Source organism: Onychostoma macrolepis, chromosome 19 (assembly GCF_012432095.1).
Source record: "Onychostoma macrolepis isolate SWU-2019 chromosome 19, ASM1243209v1, whole genome shotgun sequence".
Classification (NCBI taxonomy): Eukaryota; Metazoa; Chordata; class Actinopteri; order Cypriniformes; family Cyprinidae; genus Onychostoma; species Onychostoma macrolepis.
Window position 1 is genome coordinate 439,714 of NC_081173.1, and position 25,158 is coordinate 464,871.

At 41.5% G+C, this 25,158-nt stretch overlaps 2 protein-coding genes across 2 annotated transcripts in view; both read right to left on the reverse strand.

Moving 5' to 3' along the window:
• kpnb1 (karyopherin (importin) beta 1) overlaps positions 1 to 9,622 on the reverse strand; it is a 30,245-nt gene extending 20,623 nt beyond the window's left edge. The window contains exons 1-11 of the mRNA XM_058754413.1: positions 9,346 to 9,622; positions 8,659 to 8,717; positions 7,546 to 7,728; positions 5,386 to 5,586; positions 5,155 to 5,307; positions 5,017 to 5,076; positions 4,849 to 4,938; positions 2,981 to 3,091; positions 2,800 to 2,901; positions 1,332 to 1,556; positions 1,040 to 1,231 (exon numbers count right to left, since the gene is read on the reverse strand). Of these exons, the coding sequence (XP_058610396.1) occupies positions 1,040 to 1,231; positions 1,332 to 1,556; positions 2,800 to 2,901; positions 2,981 to 3,091; positions 4,849 to 4,938; positions 5,017 to 5,076; positions 5,155 to 5,307; positions 5,386 to 5,586; positions 7,546 to 7,728; positions 8,659 to 8,717; positions 9,346 to 9,385 (1,416 nt within the window). The 5' untranslated portion in view covers positions 9,386 to 9,622. The remainder of the gene's footprint in view (positions 1 to 1,039; positions 1,232 to 1,331; positions 1,557 to 2,799; positions 2,902 to 2,980; positions 3,092 to 4,848; positions 4,939 to 5,016; positions 5,077 to 5,154; positions 5,308 to 5,385; positions 5,587 to 7,545; positions 7,729 to 8,658; positions 8,718 to 9,345) is intronic.
• A 5,260-nt stretch (positions 9,623 to 14,882) lies between these two features.
• ube2m (ubiquitin conjugating enzyme E2 M) lies at positions 14,883 to 25,089 on the reverse strand. The gene is made up of 6 exons (XM_058754414.1): positions 24,689 to 25,089; positions 21,750 to 21,844; positions 20,658 to 20,696; positions 19,302 to 19,405; positions 15,935 to 15,998; positions 14,883 to 15,790 (listed from the first exon to the last, which is right to left on the reverse strand). Exons 1-6 carry the CDS (start codon positions 24,801 to 24,803, stop codon positions 15,650 to 15,652), a joined length of 558 nt encoding a protein of 185 aa, XP_058610397.1. The 5' UTR covers positions 24,804 to 25,089; the 3' UTR covers positions 14,883 to 15,649.
• Between the last annotated feature and the right edge of the window lie 69 nt (positions 25,090 to 25,158).

Below are 25,158 nucleotides of genomic sequence, written 5' to 3' on the forward strand. Positions count from 1 at the left end.
TCAGAGCCAACCAGCTTCAACTACTCCAACAAACCTCTAAACACTTATCAAGCACATCTTCTCTTCATGAAAGCAGTAATGTGCAGGAGACTCAGAGGCTGCGTTTACACTGCAAGTCTTAATGCACAGATGCGATCTTTTGACCCGCCTGTTTACATTCGCTTTAGACACGACTGGTATACGATATCTGTGTTTACATGAATTCCCACCCAAAAGGATTGTCTGCAGTGATCGCTTTACTATGCACATGGTTGACCCTCGGGTTTTAAATGTCCGTGCCATTAAAATTATTCATATAATTCTTGTCGAATGGCCATTATTATTTGCCAGCATGGAAAACGGCTGTCATGGATTTTGTGCTGCAAATCATCCGACTGAATGGATAAAGACCGGAAAATAACGGTAATTTTAATTTGTTAGACTATTTTACTTACAGCTCGTTAGAGGTAGAATTCTTTAGTGAAAAAGATTTATTGAAATGAATTCAAATGAATTAATGAGAGAGAGAGAGAGAGAACGAATGCATGCACCAAACGAGTGATTGTGAAGCATTGCAAACAAGCGGTTTAATTACAAACACCGCAAAGTCATCACCTTATTGCTGAGAAATAATGAAGCTTGTAGCTGTTGTATTGTCAAAATTCACGGGGCAGGGGTTGAAAACCAGCTCCTGAATGTGCAGTGTCTTACCCAAAGTTTCCATCTCAATAAAATGCGAGCGCATACAGCACGCCGGCATTAAAACGCCATTAAAAATCTTTGAGCAAACATGTCGGCCTCGCATTGGGAGTTCTGTGGAGAATCAAATGTGTGCGTTTAGACGTAGGTCGGATGTCCAGATATCGGATGTGTATCTGATTAAAATCCACATTTGGAAGTGGCTCAGATCGGATGCGTAAAAAAACTAAAAAACAAAAAATCTTCGTGCGGGTTTGTATTTACACGTGTGCAACAAAATCCGATCCGTGTCAGATGGGAGCGAAAGATCCGATATTGTGTGCCAGTGTAAACGCAGCCAGAGAGAAAGGCGGTGTCATACCCAGCAGACGTTGGAGGCCACGCGGGGTTCGGCCCCCAGGCCCTCGATCAGGCACTGCAGGAGAGGGGCCAGATACACCTCATTGATGGCGGCCTCGGGCAGCAGATCGCAGATGCGTCCTAGCGTCCAGGCCGTGGTGTCCCTCACCACCACGCTGGGGTCCTTCATCAGCTCAATGAGGGTGGGCATGGCCTGCGGCGACACACTCAAGGTCACACACAGAGCTGCACACACACACACACACACACACACACACACACACACACACACACGCCCAGCAGCCGGCCCTTACCTGGATGACCAGCGGCTTGAGCTGGTTGAGCTCAGGGCCCTCCAGGATGGAGCCGAAGGCCATGACGGAGGCGTCGCGGTAGCGCCAGTCCGGGTGCTTGATGTGCTCTTTGATGAAGGGCAGCACATGCGGCACCACATCGTCCTCGCAGCACGTGGCCAGGAGCATCAGACACACGCCCGCAGCCTTGCACGGGTTCCAATCATCATCGTCGTCATTCTCATCCTGCACACAGCAAACTCTCCTTCAGACAGACTGCTACAACAGCAGGGACTTACAGACAAACAACTAGTTTGGAAAGATTAAACCGAGATCAATATTAATCTTCGCATAACTACCAGTAAATGCAGGTTTCCAGTGAAATATAATACTTTATCATGAAATGGTACAGGGATTCTATGGTAAATGACTATTAGAAACTAGGTAACAATCAAAAACTTTTTAGACTGGGTTTGTGTTGATAAAAGCTGCTGGTCGACACAAATGTGAGGCTCAGGTCTCAGAAAGCAGAAACACAGGATCTCAACCCAATCTAACTTAGTAACGCGTATGGCACAAATCAGAATCTAACAAAACTGATTGCATGTGGTTTGTGCTGTTCACACAGTTATGAATGAAAAAAACAAAAAAAAACACTTTTGCCTGCAGTCTGAACATGGCCCTCGAGGCCAAATATTAAAAGCAGTGTCAGGTACTGTAAATAAAAGAAACGTCAGCTCATAGATTTATCAAATGTTAGTGAAAACTTGAAATATGAAGCAATTTTCTATCAGCCATAAAGCACTCATGAACATGATATATTGAGAACACAGTGACTGAGCTGATCAATAGAGATGTTCCGATACCCTTTTTACCTTCACGATACCGATACCTAGGCTCAGAATATCGGCCGATACTGATCTGATACCTGGGTGTGTATCTGGTTACACAGCTGTATGTACTACTAGCCCTGTATGAATTGATACAGTTATTTTATGGTGTGCTTCACCATAGATGGATAGATAGACAGTCTGGCAAGTAAACAAAATATAATATGTTTGGAAAATGGCACATCTTTTTAAATATCTAAAAGTACACTCTTAACATCAGTCAGTCAAGCATTATAAATATATTATGATTCTGACACTAGTGTCGGAATTGGAACAACCCTACTGATTAATGCACCTAAAGACCAATTTCTACTTGTGTTGGGTGATTTGCTGGCTCTGCCATATTTTTGATTTGTCACTCATAAATAACTACCACTACTGCTTTTGTAGTCACATTGTTTTAACTTAAGACCAGGTTCTAAGGTTATCGTGTGTGGGGTGGAACGAGAGAGACTCGAGGTCTTGGTTCTTCAGCGTGAGAAGCGTAATGACACTGACTGTCACTGATCACTTCATTTTGCTTCAGTGTGTTGAATCCCTCAGCTAGTGCACACACGACATGCTGGAAATGAGCTTTAGAAACAGCAGACCAGCTTTACCTGTTTGGTGAGCGTCTGTGTGAGGATGGGCACCAGGTACTGCAGAGCTCCTTTAGCGTAAAACTTGCTGGTGTGCTCTGGAGGACGGCCCTGTTCAGAGGCCTGTGGACAGACAAACACGGATCAGGAACGAGAGCGTCTGCAGAGCAGCAGACTGCAGAGGACATGAGGTCAGCATCACCTCAGTGGCTTCGATGGCCAGATCCATCTCCTCGTCGCAGACGTTGGACCAGAACTCGATCCCCTGTAAGGCCACTTCATCGATGTCACTCTTCATGGCCTCTATTGTGATCTGAACACAGAGCAGCAGGTGAGAGCACATCACTGACATCCATCCATCCACCGTGACAGATACACCGTTTAGACTAGTCTTAAAAAGTTCATCTTTTTCTTCTTCAAGACTGGTCATAGCTTTTCAAATTCAGTTATGAAAAGGTAGACTGGTCTTATTTGTATTGGAAAAGTAAGACCCCTTGGCAGCTGCTAGTTGGTCAAACTCGTTCTTAAGACAGTCTTAACACAGGGCATGCGACTGACCCCAGGACCCATACATCACGTGTGTTAAAGACGCAACCCAGCGTCAACTTCAGATTAAAGCCATAGTCCGCCCAGAAATAAAAACTGGCATTTACTCCCCCTCAAGCTGTTCTAAACCTGTAAGAAGGGCTGGGAGATAAATCCATAACGATAATTGTGATAGAACAATTCCTTCAATAAAACAATAACAAGAGTTTGGTAAGTGTTCAGTATAATGTTAATGCACCAAAAGCGGAACGAAAGAGCGCTTCTCATTTGAGCCGTGCAGTGTATCTTTCACTTTTGAGCAAAAATCTGCCTTTAAACTTGAAATAAAAAAAAAGTTTACATTTATCGTGATGATTGATATTCACATACAAAAAAAAAAGTGATAATTTATAATCGTGATCATTTTTTTGGCCATATCACCCAGCCCTACCTGTATGAGGTTTTTTTCTCCCTTCTGTTGAAGACAAAAGGTGATATCTTTAAGAATATGGGTTGCTGATCCATACTGACTTCCATAGTGTTCTCACTCGATTCTTTAAAATGTCGTCTTTTGGATATTTTGGCTACTTTGAGGATAAATAAATGACAGTTTTCATTTTTGGGTGAACTATCCCTATAAAACATCTGGATAATATTTCAGTCCAACGCAGCACCATTCATCTCAGTTTCAGGAGTGAGCTCTCGGACTCTCGTACTGAAATTTTAAAAACGTCCATTTCCCGCTAAGATTTGAGTGCTGTTGTTTTAAACAACGCTGATTGGTCTGTGATAGGCTTCAATGATCATCGCTTCACGCTCTTCACCGAGCGCTTCATTGTCCATTGAAGCCAATCACAGATGTACCAACAGTGCTCAAATCTTAGCGGGAAGTGTACGTTTTTAAAATGTCAGTACCGAATGGTATTGCGGTCGGTACTTTTGACAACACTAGTCAGAATCCACTCACCGCTCAGAACGCCAGTGTTCTTGTTCAGAGTTCTGGAAGCTCCCGACGCGAATCCTCCGATTATAATGAACAAAGTGTAGGTGATGTAAATAAGAGATTAATTGTGCCGTGTCGACAGATTCATTGATTATAGCGGAATTAGAGATCGCGATAAACTGAAATGAGTGACAGCTTTTTAAGGAAGCACACATTGTGTGCTTTTTCTTTGCTGTATAGCATATTCTCCATTCAGAATTTGAATAAAAGTTTCGTTTTTCATTAAGAGGACCAATGTGGCATACTTGCAACAAACTTTCGGAAGTGACATCCGCATATTCTCTCGAAATTGCAATGACATTGTGATAATCATAACTATGGACTGGACAAAATATATGTCATGTCAGAATAGATGTGCATGAAGGCAAGCACCCTCACTAATTTCACAAGCACCGACAGATTTGATTTTGGAACAGAGCAAACTTCTGGAGCTCTTCTCTTTTTAAAAAGAAAAAAAAAAAAATAGGGCCGCTTTGGATTGAAAACCACTGGTATAGAGAACAGTGCAAGCAGTCATTACTGACGCTCGTCAGAGAACTTACAGCGAACAGCGCCGGGCCCATGTACGTCTCCATGTACTGGTAATACAAGGACATGATCTTCACCAGGTTCTGTAACGCAGCCACTCTCACCTACAGCAGGACAGAAGGACACACTCGTTACGAGTCCGATCAACATCTGACAGACATGTGTGTGGGAACGAGACGCACCCTGGTGTCTGGACACTGCGTGGCTTCACACACGACCTGCATGATGAAGTGTCTCTCCGTCTGCAGAGAGAAAGAGCATCAGAGTTAAGGGCTGGAGCGCACAGGCCCCTGTAATCGTGAGAGAGGCGGCCGCAGTACCTCCTTATCAAAGTTGGCTTTGGTGAACTCCAGCGAGTTGAGGAGTGCGTTGGTGGCGGCGAGCTTGACGTTGTTGCTGGGCTCCTCCTTCCTCATGCCCTGGATGATGGCCGTCAGGATCTGGTTGGCGTTGTCCTGGAGGTGCTCGGGGTCCTGTCAAAGCGTTCGCAAGGTCAATCAAACAGACGCTAGGAAACACAGGGCAGCGAGTGAGTGCTGGGCGGGACTCACGATGTCCTGGCAGATGTATCCGATGGCCTCCAGCGTGGACTCCTTCATGTGCTCTGTGCTGCTGGGGTCCGTGACGTTGGCCACCAGCTGAGGGATGAGCTCGGGCCACTGATTGACGGGGATCTCGGCGCAGGCGATGCCAGCCACACACTGAGAGGCCGAGCTGGGCCGATAGGTCTCTGTTCCCAGAGTCTGCAGCACCTGCACAGAACACAACTCATCACCAAACCCCTGCTGGAAACACTCATCCTAATGAGCGCTACACACTCAGCAAATCCAGTGCTTGGGTTAGAGCCCATGCTGCTGGAAACACATGACTGCCTGCTGTTATTTCAATAATGACCCTTTTAGAGTAATGACAGAGACAAAGATCACCGCGGTCCGGTCACACCAGCCGGTCGTACGTTCTTACACTGGAAGGTTTAATAACTACTAGCTACTTTGTAACTCTGTGCTTTATTCAGTTGCACCCTTGTTAAGGCAGATGCAGTCATAAGCGCTCTGTAAAGTCATTCTTAGTCAAATACAAGGTTTACATCCAGCGATCAAACAGCAGCAGTCAAATTCACCCGCAGAAGTTGTGTCGATACACAGTGGATTTCAGTTTATCCTCGACTCTAACTTTTGTCTCGCATAACCAACAGTAAAAATAAGCTTCCTGTGAAATGCAATACTTTTATTAAATGGTACAGGCATACTATATATGTAAATGACATTTAAACCGATCAATAAAAACCCATCACAGAAGGTGGCATTATTATTTGATGGTTTTTAGACTGGGTGTGTGTTGATAAGCCACTAACAAAGTAAACTCACAATGTTCTTACACTTCAAGCATAAACGAGAGTAAAAGTGAACGTGTCTAAAGGACTGAAGGCTGTCAGATAAATTAGTTTTTCAATCAACTTGCTATTTTATTCCTACCATTACTGTGTACATATTTAGTTTATATGTAGAGCTATGTTTCTATTAATGGTTTAATGGTGCAACGCCAAAGTATTTAGTGTGCAAGTTGTGAGTTAATGCCCCTGTGTGTCAAAACTAGGTTGTAACCTACACAGCTGATGCAACTGACCATGTTAATAAAGCCAGTGACATTCATGATAATGCACTGAATTAAAGTTAAAAATACAGTTAAAAAGTATGGCTTTCAAATATAATGTTGAAAGCTACAAATTGAGCATAAAATTTGCAATTTAAAAAACTAAATTGAACAGTTGTCTGCTGTACTGGTGATACAGGCTTTGATTACTCAATGTATGCTGCTCTTATGTTGATTCTACATTAATATGAGGATTCACTGTGCCAACATATTTATGATCCTAATTTCACTGACAGGTGCAAGTAATCAGTTCAATCACAGTAACCTGTAAAGTCTTAACAGTTTTAATTCATTCTCAATACATAACTGGAGAAAATTAGTGCTGTCAAACAATTAATCGCATCCAAAATAAGTTGCATGCATGCATATATGTGTGTAATTATGTATATACAAATACACACTATATATTTTGAAAATTTACATGTATATATTTAAATTCATATTATAAAAATCTTTAAAACAAAAAAAAAATATATATATATATATATACACACACACACACGCACGCATGCATGTATGAGTATTTATATATACATAAATCTACACCATACACATTATGTAAACAAAAACTTATTTTGGAACGTGATTAATTGTTTGACAGTAAAATAAATTCTTGTTGTCATTTACTAAAGTGACTTGAGTCTGATTAAAACAAAACAGCTCATAACACGCTCGGCTCAAACAAGCTCTGCATTCTTGCTTTACTATAAACAGTTACATTATATTGAAATATTAGTATTTGCATATTTACCAATTTTTATATGTTTAATATTTAACTATTAAATGTTTATGTTTATGTGTTTCTAAATGAAACTACACTTTTAAACTGTCAGAAACCCTGTGCATTTCACTCTAGACTAGATATACGGCATGAACGTGTTTTAGAGAAATCGCTGGCTGTGATCTGTGAACGGCGCAGCAGCCCTGATGCTGGTCTGAGGTCAGAGGTCGCCGCGCACGTCTCTCTATACGGTGCTCTTTAGGAATCACCTACCAGATGAACCTCGCCACACCACAAACAGACCTGGGCCCACACACGGACAGAAGGGTGCGCTTACGTAGTTTTTGATCTCTCGGCGGGCGCTGGCGTCGATGGCCAGCCATCTCTGCTGGTGCTGCGTCTTCACATCCGGATCCTTGGAGGTCAGTGAGTTCTTGACCTGCAGACCAGCGGCGACTCGCGCCACCTGCGTGTTCCCGGGGTTAGCCAACACCTTGGACAGCTCCACCAGGAACGTCGGCTGAAACCAAGACAGACAGCGGATTTAATGGAGTCACCGCAGATCTGCTGCGATAACGTCTGGTGACATTCACCTCCGCAAAACTAGAAATAGGTGCGGCATGCAAACGGAGTGAAAGCGCTTGGCCAGCATTCAGATGCGTCTCAGCGCAGCCGGCCGAGCCTCGTCCAGCGCAGTGAAGGACGGCGAGGTCGATGCAGATCCACAGCACCCTCAGGTAAAGCTGCACTACTGGCATTTCAGCGCAGATTTGGCAAACTATCCAGGTTTGCGCTCTGGAGATTGATTTCTATTTCAACATGTTTTTGCAGCGTTGAGCGACGTAGCCAATCACAGACATATCTGTTGATTTCTTGAACAACAGCCAATCAGAGGCATTTATACTAGAATCCACTCGGCGTTCAAACTAACAGTTTTTATTCAGGCGTTGTGTTCAGCACAAATCACCTCATTATAACCGTAAGAGGTTCACGGGGCAGCGTAGAGGACTACACTGATTATAGCCTAACTTTGAGAGATCGCCATGAACTAAGATGAATGAGTTTTTAGTGATTATAAAGAGCTTTTTGCACCACAGCTAAATTAGTGAGGGTCCTTTCAACTACATATACGTGGCGACTGTTGCTAGGGCGCAGAGAGGCTCAGTTCATAATCACTAAAAAGCTGTCACTCATCCTGGTTCATCGCCATCTCACAAAACCTGGACAGTTTGCCAAATCTGCAGTGAAATGCCATAAACAGCTTTAACTGAGGGTGCTTTCGATTTCGTTTGAGAGTGTTAGCACCCTGTAGAAGCGGGCCTGGCCGGCACTAAAAGCTTTATATTAGAGCCAGGCCTGTGCAGATACAGACTGGACAGAGGAGTCTGGGAGTGTCGAGGTTAAAGGTCAGAGTCACAGCAGACTGAGGAGTGTGGAGTGGTTTGCTCACCAGGTTCTCGATGGCGGCCTGCTCCAGAAACTTCTGCGCCGCCTCCAGCTCATTCCGATCTGAAAATCAATCACAGCCATGAATGAACGAACATTTCTGAGGAGCGACAGACTCCCGCCAAACGCGGCCCGCAGACTCGCGCGCCTCGGGAGCCCGGCGATCATCGCGCCGCTTCTCGCGAAACCCCCGCGCGTCAAAGCGCCAAAGACAGCCCCGTAACCGAGCGCAACCCTCAACTCTGAAACTTTCTGAAGCAGAGCGCACGGGATGACTGAGCGCTAGCCATGCTAACGCCTAGCCACTTCCTGACTAGCATGCTAACCCGCTAACAACTTCGGCAGCTCGAGCTGACAAACCCCACGCGCCGAGAACACGCGCGGACGCCAGGCGAAGAGCTTTATGTTATCAGAAGCAGGCGCATAAGTTAATCACATTATCTGAGCGCGTCAGGGGCTTGTCGCCGCGCAGGCCGGCAGACGCTCGCTTTCGAACGCGACGCCGCTTTGACGCCTGATGCGCGCGTTGGCGGCTCGCGTCGACAGTCCGAAGCGTTAAACGCTATGTTTGTGTGTTTGTGCAGCTGTTCGCGCAGCGTGCGAGGCGCGTCGCGGGGCCTGCGCGGCACTAGCCGCCCGCTAACGCGCTCCGGATCCCACGCGTGAGGAAGCGCAGGCGCGCGGAACTGACCTGGAGACACGGTTTTCTCGAGGATTGTGATCAGCTCCATCCTGACGGGAGACGGGGGTCGGGAGAGTCGAGTCAGAGTCGCGTCCACGCCTAATACCGAAGACGAGCAGTTCCCGCGGTGCGCCGCTGCTTCTTCTTCTTCTCATCAGCCGCTGTCGCGAGGAAAAGGCCGCGCCGAACTCCCGCCCGCGGAACGATATCACGCGCTGACGTCAGAGGCCCCGCCCATCCGGCGTCACGACGCACGCGGCGTCAGCGGCCCACGTGCTCCTGAGCGTCACCCAGGAAGGGTTTCTCTACAGTCCAGACTCGCAGATGATAGTCTTATTTTTGAAAGATAAAGAACAATTATCTGCCACATTTCAGTTAGTACAGTCATTCTCTGATGCTTCTGGATTCAGATGGAATAAAACTAAATAAATGTGAAATATCGTGCCTTTATGAGTCAAATGTTAAAACTAAGATCAGATATTTAGGTGTGATGGTCACCAAAGACAAAACTTGCCCCTAAATTAAAGAAAAGCAGCTGATCTGAGTATGATATAAACCAAAGCAGAAGGATTTGTTTATCCAGCATTATCTACATGATTTATTTCTTACATTTGTTTGGAGGAACAAACATCATCATGTAAGAAAGGACGAGAAGTCAAGCTGGATTTGAGCTTTTGGATTTAAATTATACATTTAAAGTAAACTGGCTTAGAAACGGTTTACTCAAATCAGACTCAGTTTGGGTTTTCATACCGTATAATATATTTAAGGAGGTTGGAGGGCTATGTGTTTTGTTAGGTGTGATTAATCTGTTAGTAAATTGCCTGTGATGTTGTCTAATTTGTATCAACAGGCTCTTAAGGCTTGGAAATGATGTTATATACATAAAGTAATCCTGTGGAATAATGCTTATATTACAGTCAGCGGGAATCTCTTTATGCACAGAGCTGGTGGATAAAGCTCAGTTACTTTGGTATGAAGATGTTATGAATAAATGGTCTTTTCCTATTAAATGTAAAGCATATTACTCTGTGATAAAAGCCATTCCCACAGGTTTATTAATGCTAATGAGAAGGCATGTGCAATTATTTAATATTAGCAGAACTGACCCACACTTTATATAAGTGGAGTGGACGTCAGCAGTGGAAAATGTACAAATAAACTTATCAGACAACTGCTGCATGAGAACCGGTCCATGAAGCCTGCAGGGAGCTCTTTCGGGACCCGCTCTGAAAATATTATTTGGAAAAAAAACTTGGTTGCTCCCTTTTCATTTTTACACATCTAACAAGATTTGGGAATTACGTTTAAAAATACTTCACAATATTTAGTTAAAAATTATTCAAAAAATGTTTGAGAAGATCTATCAGAGAAATCTGGATACAATTTAGATATAACATGTAAAGATGTCTTCATTTATTATGTGTAACGTGTCACAAGGACACCTTAAAATAAAGTGTTACCTAAGATTTCGGTAATAATATTACAGTTACTATCCATAAAACAGCTCGTTGCTTTTGATGCCTCGACCCCTACTGACTTGAAGTCCAACAATCCAATAATTCCTAGATTTATTTTCATCATTTTCAGCAGAGCTCGGATTCAGAGGATGGAAATATTGCATTACATTGATTCTGAGCAGAAATGATACACTGACGTGTAAGTTGTGGCACTTTACTCTGGTATTACACGGGTTACCCTCATGGTCCTGATCAATTATATTACTAGAATTAACAAAAATTAAAAAACACTTTTTAGAAAACAAAACATTTTCTCATGAACTTACGCGATTTCTTTTGATAAAATACATCATGAAATATAATTGTATATTGATAACAGAAATTATAACTACAGTTAGTTTCAAGCTACACAATGAGAATAATACAACACTTTTATTAAACATCACTGAGCGTTTGGTCAAATGATGAGGCAGAAATATATTTGTTAGAAATATTTCAGAAGAATATTTTGGTTAAGATACACAATTACAACTTCTGTGGGCCTGAAGGAAAGGCAATGTAGTAGTGTAACTAATTACTGTGGCCAGAAAGTAATAAGTACTGTAATAATATTACTTTTGAAAGGAGTAACTAGTAACAGGTAATAAATCACATTTTTTGAGTAATGAACCCGACACTGGTTGCTGTTATCAAGACATGCTTCAAGCTGATTGTTATCCTAGCATTGTATTATCTGTGGATGAGAGATCACGAGCTGACCTCACTGTGAGTGCATCGATGGCGGTTTGGGACAGAGCCATGAATTCTTCGGAGCACTCTTGAGCTCAGATTCCACTCGTTCCTGGATCACGGAGTCAGACCGAACCACTCGCTCCGATCACAAATCAATCACCCAGTGCAGGTTGTGAGCTGATTTACCCAAAGAATGATTCTTCCCGCTCGACATCTGCGGGGTCACGAGTTACACCCGTCAAAATAACACAACCGGGATGTGTGAACGGCAAAACGGTTACATATGATGCTTTGAAATGTAGTGAAGCAAATGAAAATTAAATAAAATAAGAGGCCGAGACAGATTTACTGCATTTAGTTTGCAGGTAACTGACACATGGAAAGCAATAACGTGTGTCCTGCCATGTTATTTGTATTTAAACCACACTGATACACTTTTCTCCATTTCCCCTTAAATACTATATGGTGATCCCTAGTTAATATATATAAACACACACACACACACACACGTGGTCAGAATTGTTGGTACCCATGGTAAATATGATCAAAGAAGGCTGTGGAAATAAATGTGCATTGTTAATCCTTCTGATCTTTTATTTTAAAAAATACACGTTGGACACAATTATTGGCACCCCTAGAAAATCTTATGAATAAAATATCTCTGAAGTATATTCCATTCATACCCTGCTGAAAACAAACAATAGAACCCTGCACAAAACACAACAGAAAATGTAATGGATTTAATGGTTTGAATGGAAACTGTAATAGTGTCTACTGGTATGTGATGGATTCTATTGGTGGGATGTTAAAGGAAAAATGCCCAAAACACACTACAAAAAGGAATTTTGTAATGGTTTTACTGGAAAAAGCTAATGGTTTATAATGGTATTTTAATGGAAACCACTGGAATTTCTGTGATGGTTTCTATTGGGCTTCTATTGTTTTTTTTTTTAGCAGGGTATTCACAATTCTGAGCACTCCAGGGTGATTATGAACATGAAATTATCCAGCCATGGCTTCCTGTTTCACAGAAATATAAATAGGAGGGAAAACAAAGCCCAAATTCCCTTTAATCATCATCACAATGAGAAAAACCAAAGAATATATTTCTGATGTGCAGCAAAAGATAATTGAGCTTCACAAATTAGTGAAGTGGCTTTAAGAAAAGAGCTAGAGCAGTGAAAATTCCCATCTCCACCATCAGAGCAATAATTAAGAATTTACAATCAACATAAAATGTTAGGAAACTGCCTGGAAGAGGACGTGTGTCTATATCGTCCTAATGCACGCTGAGGAGGAGAGTTTGAGCGGCTAAAGACTCTCCGAGGACCACAGCTGGAGAATTGCAGAAAATAGTTGAGTCTCGGGGTCAGAAAACCTTAAAAATAAATAGTCAAACAGCAGCTACATCAGCACATGTTTCAAGAAGAATGCTCCTCGCTCATCCAAAAACATACTCCAGCATATTCAGTTATCAGACACGACTGGAGCTTCAAACGGGACTGGCTTCTATGGTCAGATGAAACTAAAAAATGAGCTTTTTGTCAGCAAACACTCAAGATGGGTTTAAAAAGTACCCCATGTGTACAATGAAATATACTGCTGTATTTGTGATGTTGTGGCCTATATTTCTGCTGCATGGCATCATGGATTCTATCAAATACCAACAGATAAAAAAATCAATAAGTGACTGACTCTGTTAGAAATCTTATAATGTTTGGATCTTCCAACCGTACAATAATCCAAACACAAACCTCAAAAACAACACAAAATGTGTCACTGAGCACAAAACCAAGCTTCTGCTGGTCATTCCAGTCCTCTGACCTGAACCCTGCAGAACATGAGTGACCTGAAGAGAAGAAGCTGTGAATCTAAAGGGTCTGGAGTGATTCTGGATGAAGGAATGGTCTCTGATCTCTCGTCAGGTGTCTCTAACCTCATCAGGCATTATAGGAGAACATTTAGAGCTGTTAAACTGGCAAACGGAGGTTTCAAAAAGTATTGAATAAAAGGGTGCCGTTAATTGTGGCCAACACGTATTTGAGAAAGACATTTATTTCATAATGATATTTCCCCCCATTTTAAATTCTTATTATCCAATGAAAGGTTAGATTTTTTGAATTTTTAAGATTAAAGATCAAAATGATTAACAATGCAGATTAATTTTCACAGCCTTCTTTGATCATATTTACCAAGGGTGCCAACAATTCTGACCACGTGTGTATATACTGTATACTTACACTACATTTATTCTATACTAAGAATAGTTTAAATCTATTAACATATTTACTGACATATTGCTGGAGACTTACTAATATAAATATTATAATTAAACTTTACTTGGAGTACTACTTGTGTACAATGCACAATATTTTAATATTAAGCCTAAATGTGTTTTAATGTCACTCTTGATGAGGACTGTATGATTTTAAATGCGAGATATTTGAAGTGTACCTGAAGCACACTTGCAGTAGTTCCAGTTTAGCACAATATATACTTCAGTATATCTCTAGCTGGACTTCAGCACTACTTCCACACAATTAAAGTGCATTAAGTACAAAATTAGTTGTTCCAATCTAGCAGACTTATAGTTTAGTATAGCAAAAGTACAATTGCAGGGTATTTGATCAAGTACATAAATATGCAACTGAATTTGTAGTATACCTGGCATGACATAAATGTATTTCAAATACATCTTAGCATATTTAGTTTTCACTAGGGATATGAAGGAATAAACTTTTCATATATCATTCAGTTCAAAACCAATACACCAATGTGTTAACCCAAATACCAGCTGGCTTCGACTAAAGCGGTTTGTAATGAAGGCATGGTGAAACTGCACTGCTTTTGCACCTCGCACACGTGAACGGCAGATGTCTACAGCATTCATTCAGTTATCTGTCTGAATCTGATCAGCATCCAGAAGCCCGTCCAAATCCTGAGACACGGTCATCCGATGGATTTCTGAAGGCAGCACATGATATCCCACAATCCTGCGGCTGCTGAGCTGACGGGAAAACAGCATCTGAGAGTTGTAAGACGTAGGTTTGTAACTGTAGGACTTCTGTATCTTGTTGCAGATTATTCGACTACGTTCAAGCTTGTAATGTCTCCGTTCCCTCTTTCTGCCGTCACATCCTGAGCTCGTCTTACAGAAGAAACATTTTAAAAATCAAATAGAAGACATTTTCCAGAGAGTGACCCAGATATCAAAGGCTTTTTCAAATCAGTTAGCTAGCTCTGAGAGTTGGATAAGCAAAGAGAAATGGGATTTTTATCTTAGCTCGACCGGTTCTGAGCGTCCAGAGATCATCAGTGCAAGTGTGCTGACGCAGAGGCACATCAACGTCCAGGTCAGATAAAACATTTTATTGTTGCTGTTTTTTTGTTGGTTTTTTTTTTTAAAGACAATCTGCTGTTGTAGTTTACACTAATCTTAAAATGTAGGCATTCAAGTCAATATTTTATTTAACATAATTCATATTGCAGTCATCGTGAACAACTGGGATTTCAATATACACAACAGAATTGTAACATTGTACGCAACCCTTCCTAACCCTACGACGATCCTCCTCGAGAAAATCCGATCCCACCCATTCCCAACCAGGAAAACTATAGCAAAACATCGTAAGCCTCCCAAGCTCACAACAGCCCAATTTGCAGACGGATCCCGTCGATCTCGTGTTAACCGGTCTCTAGCTTCAGCGGGGTATCAATTTGTCAACGCAATCAGAATTGGTCGAAGGCGACGCTGCACGCGTCTTTTTTCGCGAACGTAAAAATGAGTGACTAGTTGAATATGAGCGACTCGAGGCAGTTTGGCCGAAGCCCAGGCGGATCGAGTCCTCAAGCCTGGGTAATGAATACAAGTGTAACGATCTGTCGCAGGGGTCTCTCTGTGAGTGGGAGGATAAGTTAGCATGTGAATCTCAGCAAAAATAAACAGTGGGTACCAGCATAGTGGCAAAATACGACTGAATTCTCTGAGCAACAATCACTGACCGGCCTTCCCGAGCTCCTCAAACCCCCCCCTCCTGTGTGCGGTCAGTGTGTCGGTCAGTGCGTCTCAGCGCATGTAAACGATAAATGCATTCTGGGATGTAAGGGCCGGCGGCGCGGGACTATTTGAGACAGCGCTCGAAGTAGGTGGCGCCCACGTATCCGCCGCGCAGCGACCGCTGGACGTTCTGCTCGAAGAGCCGCCGGTTCGTCTGCAGGACCTCCGCTGCCTCTTTGTTCAGGGGGTCTTCAGGATTGGGCTCCTGGAGGAGGAACACACAGAGACCACACAAACCAGCTGGAGTTAATGAACGCCAACGAGAGACCCAGAGAAAATAAACCAGACGAACTCAGCAGGGTTTGAGGTTCGTGTCACTGGGACCTAAACACAATGCAGCTGAACTTACGAGGAACAGATACTGTAGTCCGTATATGATGGAGTTAATCGTCAACACTGGCTTCCAGTCTTCTCTGAAACAGAAAGAGCAACGTTGAATTTCAGGAGCACACCCTGATACTTCAACAATTGCCCAAGTTTCTACCGTATGAGCCCGTTTACAAACCTGTTGTCCAACAAAGAGATATATGACAAACTTTTACACTGTGTCCTAACACGCATCTTTGTTAATCAGAGGTTTTGTCCTAACTAGCCGCGACACATGAAATTTCAATTTTAGAAACGGTTTCTATTTCCCGCGACGTCGCAGCTGGACAGTAGATAATCTCAGGTACTGATTGTGTGCTTTATTCAATGTTAAACGTGACTAATGTGAGTTTGAATGTCATACTGCGTGGTATTTATAGCCATACTGAAGGCAACAACAGACAGTTTACCTCAGATCTCGAAAATAAACAGAGCAAACATGTCTTTTGAAACTGAACTCACTGCGATCCAAAGAGTGTATTCTATAACAGAGATGTTATCAGTCACTCAGCATGTACTTTTAATAATGTTAACAAGGTTTAATATTTATAAAGTAGATTATATGTCTTTCGTTGTGAGTGCAGAGTGCTTCCAGAGAGGCTCCGCCCACACACGCCTCTGATTGGCTGTGATATTTGATTGATTGTGTCACGGCTGCTGTGGACCCCTGATCTATAATAGAGAATTATATATATTATTATTATATAATTATATAGATGCACAAACTGCTTGTCGCGTCGCGTGTAGTTAGGACACGGTGTTAGTCCAAATGCACTTTATAACATCAGTCGAGTGATTTAAATAACTTATTTTTGTGACCAGAGCTGGTTTCATGTCACAGAATGAGGCAGAAATCCTATGTCGATTAGCATTGCATTATAAATGCAATACTTATAAGTATAAAAAATACCCAAGATGGCTTGAAAAACACAGATAAACCATATATTGTTGTGTGTTTATTGTCTTCATGTTTGATCAGTTTAAGCGTTTCTATCTTCTTTTTACACAGCGATAGCTGGATGTCTCTGTCCATATTAGGGATGTCCTGGAACGTCATCAGTTATTACTTCTGTGATGCACATGTGGAGTTTCTGCACGAGGGCGCCCTCTGGAGTCCAGTATGAGTGAAAATGACATTACATCACATCTGTGCTCACAACACCCTATTTTTATTTTTTTGTCTCTCAGTGGATGTATACGAATTATCGTCATTGATATTGTTATCACAAGAAATACCAGAAAATATCGTGATACAGTTTTAAGTCCATCCCTACAGGATAAGCATCAAAGCACACTGAATGTTCTGCATATAGTGTTGTGGCCCGTGGATGTTGACTGAGTAACGGAGCAGGAGATGTCTGGTGTGCTGGAGTCCTGAGGTCTGCTACTGACCGAGCTCAATCAGACACACGGGAGATCTGTAACCTACACAAACACGATGCTTCGCTACGTACCGGTTCGGTACAGCTGGGGAAAAGCTTAATTTTTTTTTTATTAAACAGTGGGTAACTGAACAAATAGCTTTTTCTTTAAATAAATTCAATTATAAATGTTCTTAGGGGCAGAAAACTACCTCAGCTTATGCTCTACTATAGGGAGCCCTTTTACATTACTATAAAGTTACAATTAACTACAGAGCCCAAACGTAAATCCCATTGCTATTTATTTAAAAAAATAATAATCAGCACTCAACATAAAAAAAATAAAAAAAATTGTATGCAAACGTAAATTTATCAGAATGCAGTTTTTAAATTAACTTCTAAATGATACAATTTCAATTTGTTGTTGAAATATAATCATTTACACAGTGGCTGTCATAACATGTTTCATAACATATTTACTTAAACATAATTAAGACAGGTAAAGTAAAATATAATGAGTATATAGTCTAATATTTGGTGAAATGCTCTTCTCTACACTTGATGCCTCTAGCAAATATCGAGCTGTGGACGCTGATGACTTGGTAAATTAAATGCTGTGTGACATTTTGTTTTGACGTGTTTCCGTGGTTGAAACACTGATTGAGTGATTACGCGAGGCGTGAGATGTTCATTCAGGTTTATTTTGCGTTAAAACTATCAGTAAGGAGGAAGAGATGATCACGGAGCGCACCGGATGTGTGTACCGTTACACCCTTAATCCAGATTCATTACATTCACATCCTACTGATGGGTTGCTTCTTTGCTCTTATTTTATACAGACTGCTTACTCGTCTTCACTAATTGTGTGAAAACATTTGACCTATAAAAACATAGTATTTTTACTTTGATATCAAAAATTCAAGAATATCAAGAATACTGAGAACTGTCAAATTTCCCTGGAATTTAAAATTGTCATCATAAAAACCATATTTCCATCAAGAATAACTAGATTGTGATGTATATTATGATGAAATGAAATCACTCATATAGGTGACATGCTTTTAGGTTATTCTAATAAAACCTCTGTTGCCTTAATAAAATGAACGATTATAACGTTTAATAACCGATTAATGAACCGGTAACCGATATGGTGACAGCTTCTGATCACCAGACCAAATGAAAACTACTGTTTCTAACATCTTAGAAGCAGCAATTTATGTGGTCCAAAAATTATACAAAAATAACAAAATAAAACAAGAGCATTTCATTTTATGTTGCAGGGCAGTGAATATTTTGTCTTAGAAAGTAAAACTGTGCAGCAGACTGTCACTGAGACCAAACCACAAACTATCCTGAAACAGCTGATGCCGGCAATCTGCCTCTGAACGTAAACATTTTACAAACATTTGACGATAATGAGCTCTTAAAAAGGTATCTCCTTTGGGTTTGGAGGTTATCCCAACTCTAAATGTTCCTTTGATTATATCCTTGTTTTCATTAATCAGCTGGGCAAGAATTAACATGTTCTTGCCTCCAGTTTGGTTTTCTTTTACGTTTGCATGTCTTACTATCAGCCGTGGTTATTCTACTAATTAAAAGGCTGTTTTATATGCATATTCACTAATTATGAGAAGCACACACGTAAGAGGCTGACACACATGTAAGAGAATATTTCTATGAATAAATATCAGCCAATCACTGTGTGCATAGTTAATAAGCGTGCTGACATCACCCATAGCAACGCGCTCAGCCCCGCCCCCTTATTTACTCTGAGCTGAAGACTTCTCTCTGTTCCTCAGCAGCTCTGTGAATAGGTTTTAAGAGAAAGCTGTTACTGCTTCAGGAGAACTCTCAGTGGTGAGATGTGATGTTTTGTGAATAACCATGACTCCACTATCCTTCCCACAAGACCCGGGACTGGACAGCACTGACATGACAAATCCTCGTTATCACATCATAACACCCAATGTGTAAGAGTGCACACAATACCTCAAAATATTTAGACAGACGTTGCCTTCGAGGTCAATGTTGGGGTGATAGACCATGGTTTCACATTTTACTTTAGGAGGGTCGTGAGGGTATCCCTGTCCTACCTGGAAGAAAAACACCTGAACTTTAATCACTGCTGAAGAGAGAAAAGATCATTTACAACGACTAGAACTGGTTAGTTTTCAGTACAAGTATGCTATTTTAAAGCAAAAATAATGCCGTGACCAAACGTGTCAGCTCTGACGGAGCACTTCAAATACATCTGAAAATGACAATTAAAGAAATAAACAAACATGTACAAAACAAACTGTCATTAGTAAGATAAAAAGCTTGTTAAAGAACAGACTCGAAAAGAAACGTACACAGCTTGGCTAACTAAAGGGTGAAAAAATATTACATTGATGACAAGTCATTACGTTATCGTGGCATAAGAGATTTAAGCTTCAGCGTGTCGTAACACTGCTGTTCCAGATGTGCTCGTGTGTGTTTTCCTGCAGTGCTGGACCTGATCTGAGTGGAGACGTGCTCGTCGTTCACCGGGCGTCTTCTATACTGACACATACAATCACCTGAGAACTGGGACTACAGCAGCTAAACTAAACATACAAACAAATCAGGAAATGTGTCTTTTTTCCATTTGTGACAGTATTTTCTTTGTACTGGTTAATCAAACAGCTTTTGAAATTGATCGTATTACATTTTCTAAACAAAAATCACAGAATTTGACAAAATTCCACGCTCTTAATTAAAGCACCTGCATCTATCTTGTTTTAAGCTAATTAAATTAAGCCTGTGTTCAATTCCATGCTAATCTACCAATTTTACAGATAGGGTTTTCACTGTTTATGGCTGTGGCAGCAGAAAATACAGACGTATCAGGTCTGACGCGCGAGTAAGAAACAGGAAGTCCTGAGGGGTCCTCAGAGGTATAGCTGTCCACAGACGTGCCCAAAACAAACTGAAGTAACTGAAGACATGTCACCCAAACATAGCATTTCTGCATGTACAGTGTTCATTTTTACATTTCAGAGTTATCTGTTTTTTAATCACGTTAAACTCTTTTTTAAGCTATTATAATATTATCTCCATGCTTCAGACCCATGTGAAAACATTACCAAAGATATTTCAAATGAAATGAAATCCCTTTCTGCTGCGCTCTGTAGATCCTGGCTTTTTATTCTGTGTACTTGAATGAATCTGAATTTTTACATTTTGAGGCCTAAAAACAAACACATCCCAGTTCTCAAGAACTACTGCTAGATTTGGATCTGCTCACTCTTATATTATTACATTGTTAGGTACTGATCTGGCGTGGGTCTTTAGTTGAGTGTTCACAGAACCCGAGTTGCTGTTTACCTTAAAACTGAAGACAAATTTCCCACCTTTATAGAAACCCTGCAAAAGAACAATACAGAAAATGATAAATGCTCATGGTTGATATCAGACGGAGTAACATGCTGCTATGAGAGGACTCGTCATGAGCAACAGCACAGATCCGCTGGCACGCCTGTATAACCACAGCATCAGAGAGAACATCAACTCCAACTCACATTCTGCTCATCCATTCCAGTGTGGTCAAAAAAAGCCTAATATTTAGATACCAAAACATGTGTGTCCCTGGAGCACAACACCAGTCTGAAGTCGCTCGGGTATATCTGTAGCAATAGCCAACGATACATTGTATGGGTCAAAATTATTGATTTTTCTTTAATATCATTAGGATATCAAGTAAAGAACATGTTCCATGCAGATATGTAGTAAATTTCCTACTGTAAATATATCAAAACCTAATTTTTGAAGATTTTTTTTGCACCCTCAGATTCCAGATTTTCAAATAGCTGCATCTCAGCCAAATATTGTCCGATCCTAACAAACATCAATGGAAAACTTATTTATTCAGCTCTCAGATGATGCATAAATGACTGGTTTTGTGCTCCATAGTCACATATTTACTTTGTGTGTCTTTTTGCAAAACATTTAATTGCTGCTGAATACCATAAACAAAAAAATGGCAGGCTACACAAAAAGCTGGCCTCGATTAAGAGCTGTTTGTGTGCAACATAGAGCTGCACGCTTCTGGATAAATTGAGAATTTTATTTTTGAATTCTGAAGGAAAAATATTAGACGACTAAAAATCTCATGGAATGATTCACTGAAGATTTACTCGTTTCATTACTGCATGAATCAGTGTTTTTAAATGAACGATTCAAAGACAAATGCATTTTTAACGGCTCCTTTTCACAAAAACATGCGCACACAGAAATCGATAGGCGAGTTAAATTTGAACTTTACAACAAGTATGGGATTCTGGAATTGGAGTTGATTTTCGATCCCCGACCCTGAGCGCGAGTGATCTGTGCTGTGTTCATGGAGTCCGAGTCGATGCTGTGTGTTCGGATCAGCACTGAGAGACACAGAGACGGTCAGAGAGAGGGAAGCCGGCAGACCTCGTCTGGGGAGATGATGAGCTTGAAGTTGAGCAGGTCGTCTTGGTCGGGGAACACGATCTCACACGTCTTTGGCAGGTTCAGCTCATTGATGTCTGACACAGAACAAACAGCAGCAGCATTACTTTCACTTTCACACAGACATGATGCCATGCGCTCGCACAACGACAAGCGGCGCAGCGTTCATCATGAAGGTTTTGTTATGATCTGATCAGAGAGCCCAATCGTTCAGACTGGAGACATGACCCTTGACTGACGGTGGGATTTCTGCTCAGTAGGTGCGCTTCTTAAAAAAAATGTAATTAGCAGAAGAGTGAATTAGGACTTTTGAGAGATCTGAGCTTTTTAGTGATCGTGATAAAGCCGTCGTGTTTACATGCGTGTTTGTTTATGTAAGAGTGAATCTCAGCAATATTTCAGCTAGTCACGCTGCAAGGTAATATAGACAGCTAGCGGTTGAAGCGAGTACTGCAGTCCAAATTCAGAATATTGGAGTGCGTTGTTTTGGATGGACGCCCAGGCTTTTTAGGTCGGTAGAATCTGGGATCTTTGACCCAGTTTGCTTGCTTGGCTTCAATGTGCTGTGTTTTCCACCCACTGGCAACCCGGGGTGTTGAAATACTATTGGGTAAGCTGTCAGTGGGCGGAGTCACACAGACCAAAACAAAAACAGACATTCTGGCACTGAACACACATTTCTCAGCAGAATAACTGATGTAGTGTTGTTTTTCAGAGAAACAAGTGTGTGAACCTAGAATGTCTCCTTAAAGGAAGAGTTCACCCAAACATTTAAATTCTGTCATCGTTTACTCCCCCTCAAGTAGTTCCAAACCTGTATGAATGTGTTTGTTCTGCTGAACACAAAGGAAGATATTTTGAAGAAAGTTTGTAACCAGGCTGTTTTGGGGCACCATTGACTTCCATAGTAGGGAAAAAAAATACTATGGAAGTCAACGGTGCCCCAGAACTGCTCTGTTTCCCACATTCTTCAGAATATCTTCCTTTGTGTTCAGCAGAACAAAGACATTCATACAGGTTTGGAACTACTTGAGGATGAGTAAACGATGACAGAATTTTAATTTTTGGGTGAACTATCCCTTTAATATCTGCAAATGTGTTATGATATTTTTTTGCCTTAGTACAGGTCAAAAACTTACTTACAGCACCTTTAAACGATATTAATTAATGGCCATCTGGAATGAAAAAACTGAAGGCCAACTGATCAATAATTCACATTCAAAATGTTAAGCAAGTGCTACTTTGTTTACAGTTGCGCTGCACGAGTCAAGAAACTCTAATTGCAATTTTTTCTGACTCAAATTGTGAATGTGTTTCATAAAAGCACAGTGGTGTGCTTCACACATGCTGTTTTGTGAGTCCTGCTCATTCAAAGTGACTGCGCACCCAAAACACTGTAAAACACGCAGGGCATATTTTTATTTAATTAAATCGCAGCCTTTGTGCTCTGATAATCACGCCATTATTAAATGTACCGATTTAAGAAAAAAACTCTGATTGAGGGATTTAAAGTCTTGACATCTGGCAACCTCGGTGCTTGTGGAGGCTTGTTACTAATGCAAAGCAACAAATGCAATAATGCAAATAGCAACTAAAAATGTAACGCTTTCAGGATAAATAATGTCCCTCAGGCAATTCTGCTTAATAAACTGAGAAAAGCAAAAATGGTGATCTGAACTGAACCAACGAACTAAATAATGACACTATTGGGCTTTTCAGAAACTTACATAAATACACGAGTAAATCCAAAACTTGCCCAAAAAATACATTCTATGTATTTAAATACATTTTATGCATTTAATGACTTGTTAACTACTTAATTTTGTTCTTCCTAAACGTAATTTCAGAAGGAGTGAATCTATGTAGTGCTCGCACTGCTCCAGCATCAGCAGCATCCCTCCGTCTGAAAGCATCCGAGACGACCGAACCAGTCCAACGCTTCAAAACATTCATCAGACACGGTCACAGTAACGCAGGAGACACGATCGCTTTATATGAACAGATTTAATGTAGGCTCTTACTCAGGAATAAACTCTGATCCACACACATCATTAGACACAATGAGCTCAATGTTTATATGTGCTAGTTTGAACCGTTGTGTGTTTTCAGAAAACCACTCAATTCATAAGGATTCATGTCAGAAAGACTTGTTTTTTCTTGTACTTTTTGAGGCGTTAACATTTGGGTGAAATGAACTTTGAATGGAGGGACATAAATCTCTCAGGTTTTATTAAAATGCCCTCAATGTGTGTTTTGAAGATAAACGAAAGGTAGAGTAAATGCTGGGAAGAGTGGTCATTTCTGGGTCAACTATCCCTTGAGCTTATTCTAATGCTTGAGTCATAACCTGATGAGCAGGTTTCCTCCAGTCATCTCCTCACTGAACTGTCAAGAGTCCAGACGGGGTCAAAGCAGCAGATGAATGTGTTACCTGACTGCTTACAAACTGACAGACTCTCCAAACAGAGCAGATGCTGGCCCACATCTGTCCAGGTGTGAAGCTCAATACAGACGGACGGAGAGTCGTTACGAGGCTGATACTCAAACTCTAGGCCTCAATGTTATGACTGTGAAAGAAACTCGTTAGTTTGCTCTGACAGAAAACCAGCGTTTCTCCCGTGATGTGTGACTTTAGACAGGAGCTTCACTCCCTGCGACTGCTCTAAAGTTCCCAAACATCGAGTATAATAACAATAAAACAGCGCAGACTAACTAAGAGTGCGCTAATAGGAGTTAGCGCGGCGGCTAATGCTAGTTTCGCTCTCCTCCTTCACTCCTCACCGTAACGAGAACACGTCTGTAAACAGTCTGGACTGAAAGCACGACCGAGCTGCACTGAATGTCTCTCTCTCTCTCTCTCTTTCTCTCTCTCTGTGTGTGTGATATAAATAAAGGTTGTGGTGGTGGTGTGGTTCTCGTACCCTTCTGTATCCGCAGCTGGGCCGCGCTCGCCTTCTTCCCGCCGGCTCCGGCTCGCGGTCCTCCCGCGGACTCCTCGTCCTTCTTCTGCTGCTTCAGCGAGAAAAGCTTGATCATCTTCGCTCTGTTCTGCGCTAACAACAAGCCCGAGCCAGTCTAGCCCTGATCTGACGACGCTGGTGTGTGTTTTACAGGGGTCTGTGCGGAGTGCGTGGTGTGTTTTACAGCAGCTGTAGAGGGAGCCGGCGTGTGTGTGTGTGTGTGTGTGAGTGTGTTAGCTGCTAATGCTAGCCGCTCAGTCAGACATCTGACTCTGCTCACACTTACTCAAACTCTGCTTCGAGACCAGCAAACCACCTTAGTCTGATTGTTATTAGTATTGTTGTTGTTGTTGCTGCTGCTGCTGTCTGTATCTATTTAAAAACACCAGTGCTGTCAAACGATTAATCGCGATTAGTCGCATCCAAAATAA

Coding starts and splice junctions, on each gene's coding strand:
- ube2m (XM_058754414.1), bottom strand. CDS start 24,803: ATGATCAAGCTTTTCTCGCTGAAGCAGCAGAAGAAGGACGAGGAGTCC. Junction 19,406..20,657: donor AATTTGTCTTCAGTTTTAAG/GTAAACAGCAAC, acceptor TTTTTCTTCCAG/GTAGGACAGGGATACCCTCA. Junction 15,999..19,301: donor GTCTGTCTAAATATTTTGAG/GTATTGTGTGCA, acceptor TTTCTGTTTCAG/AGAAGACTGGAAGCCAGTGT.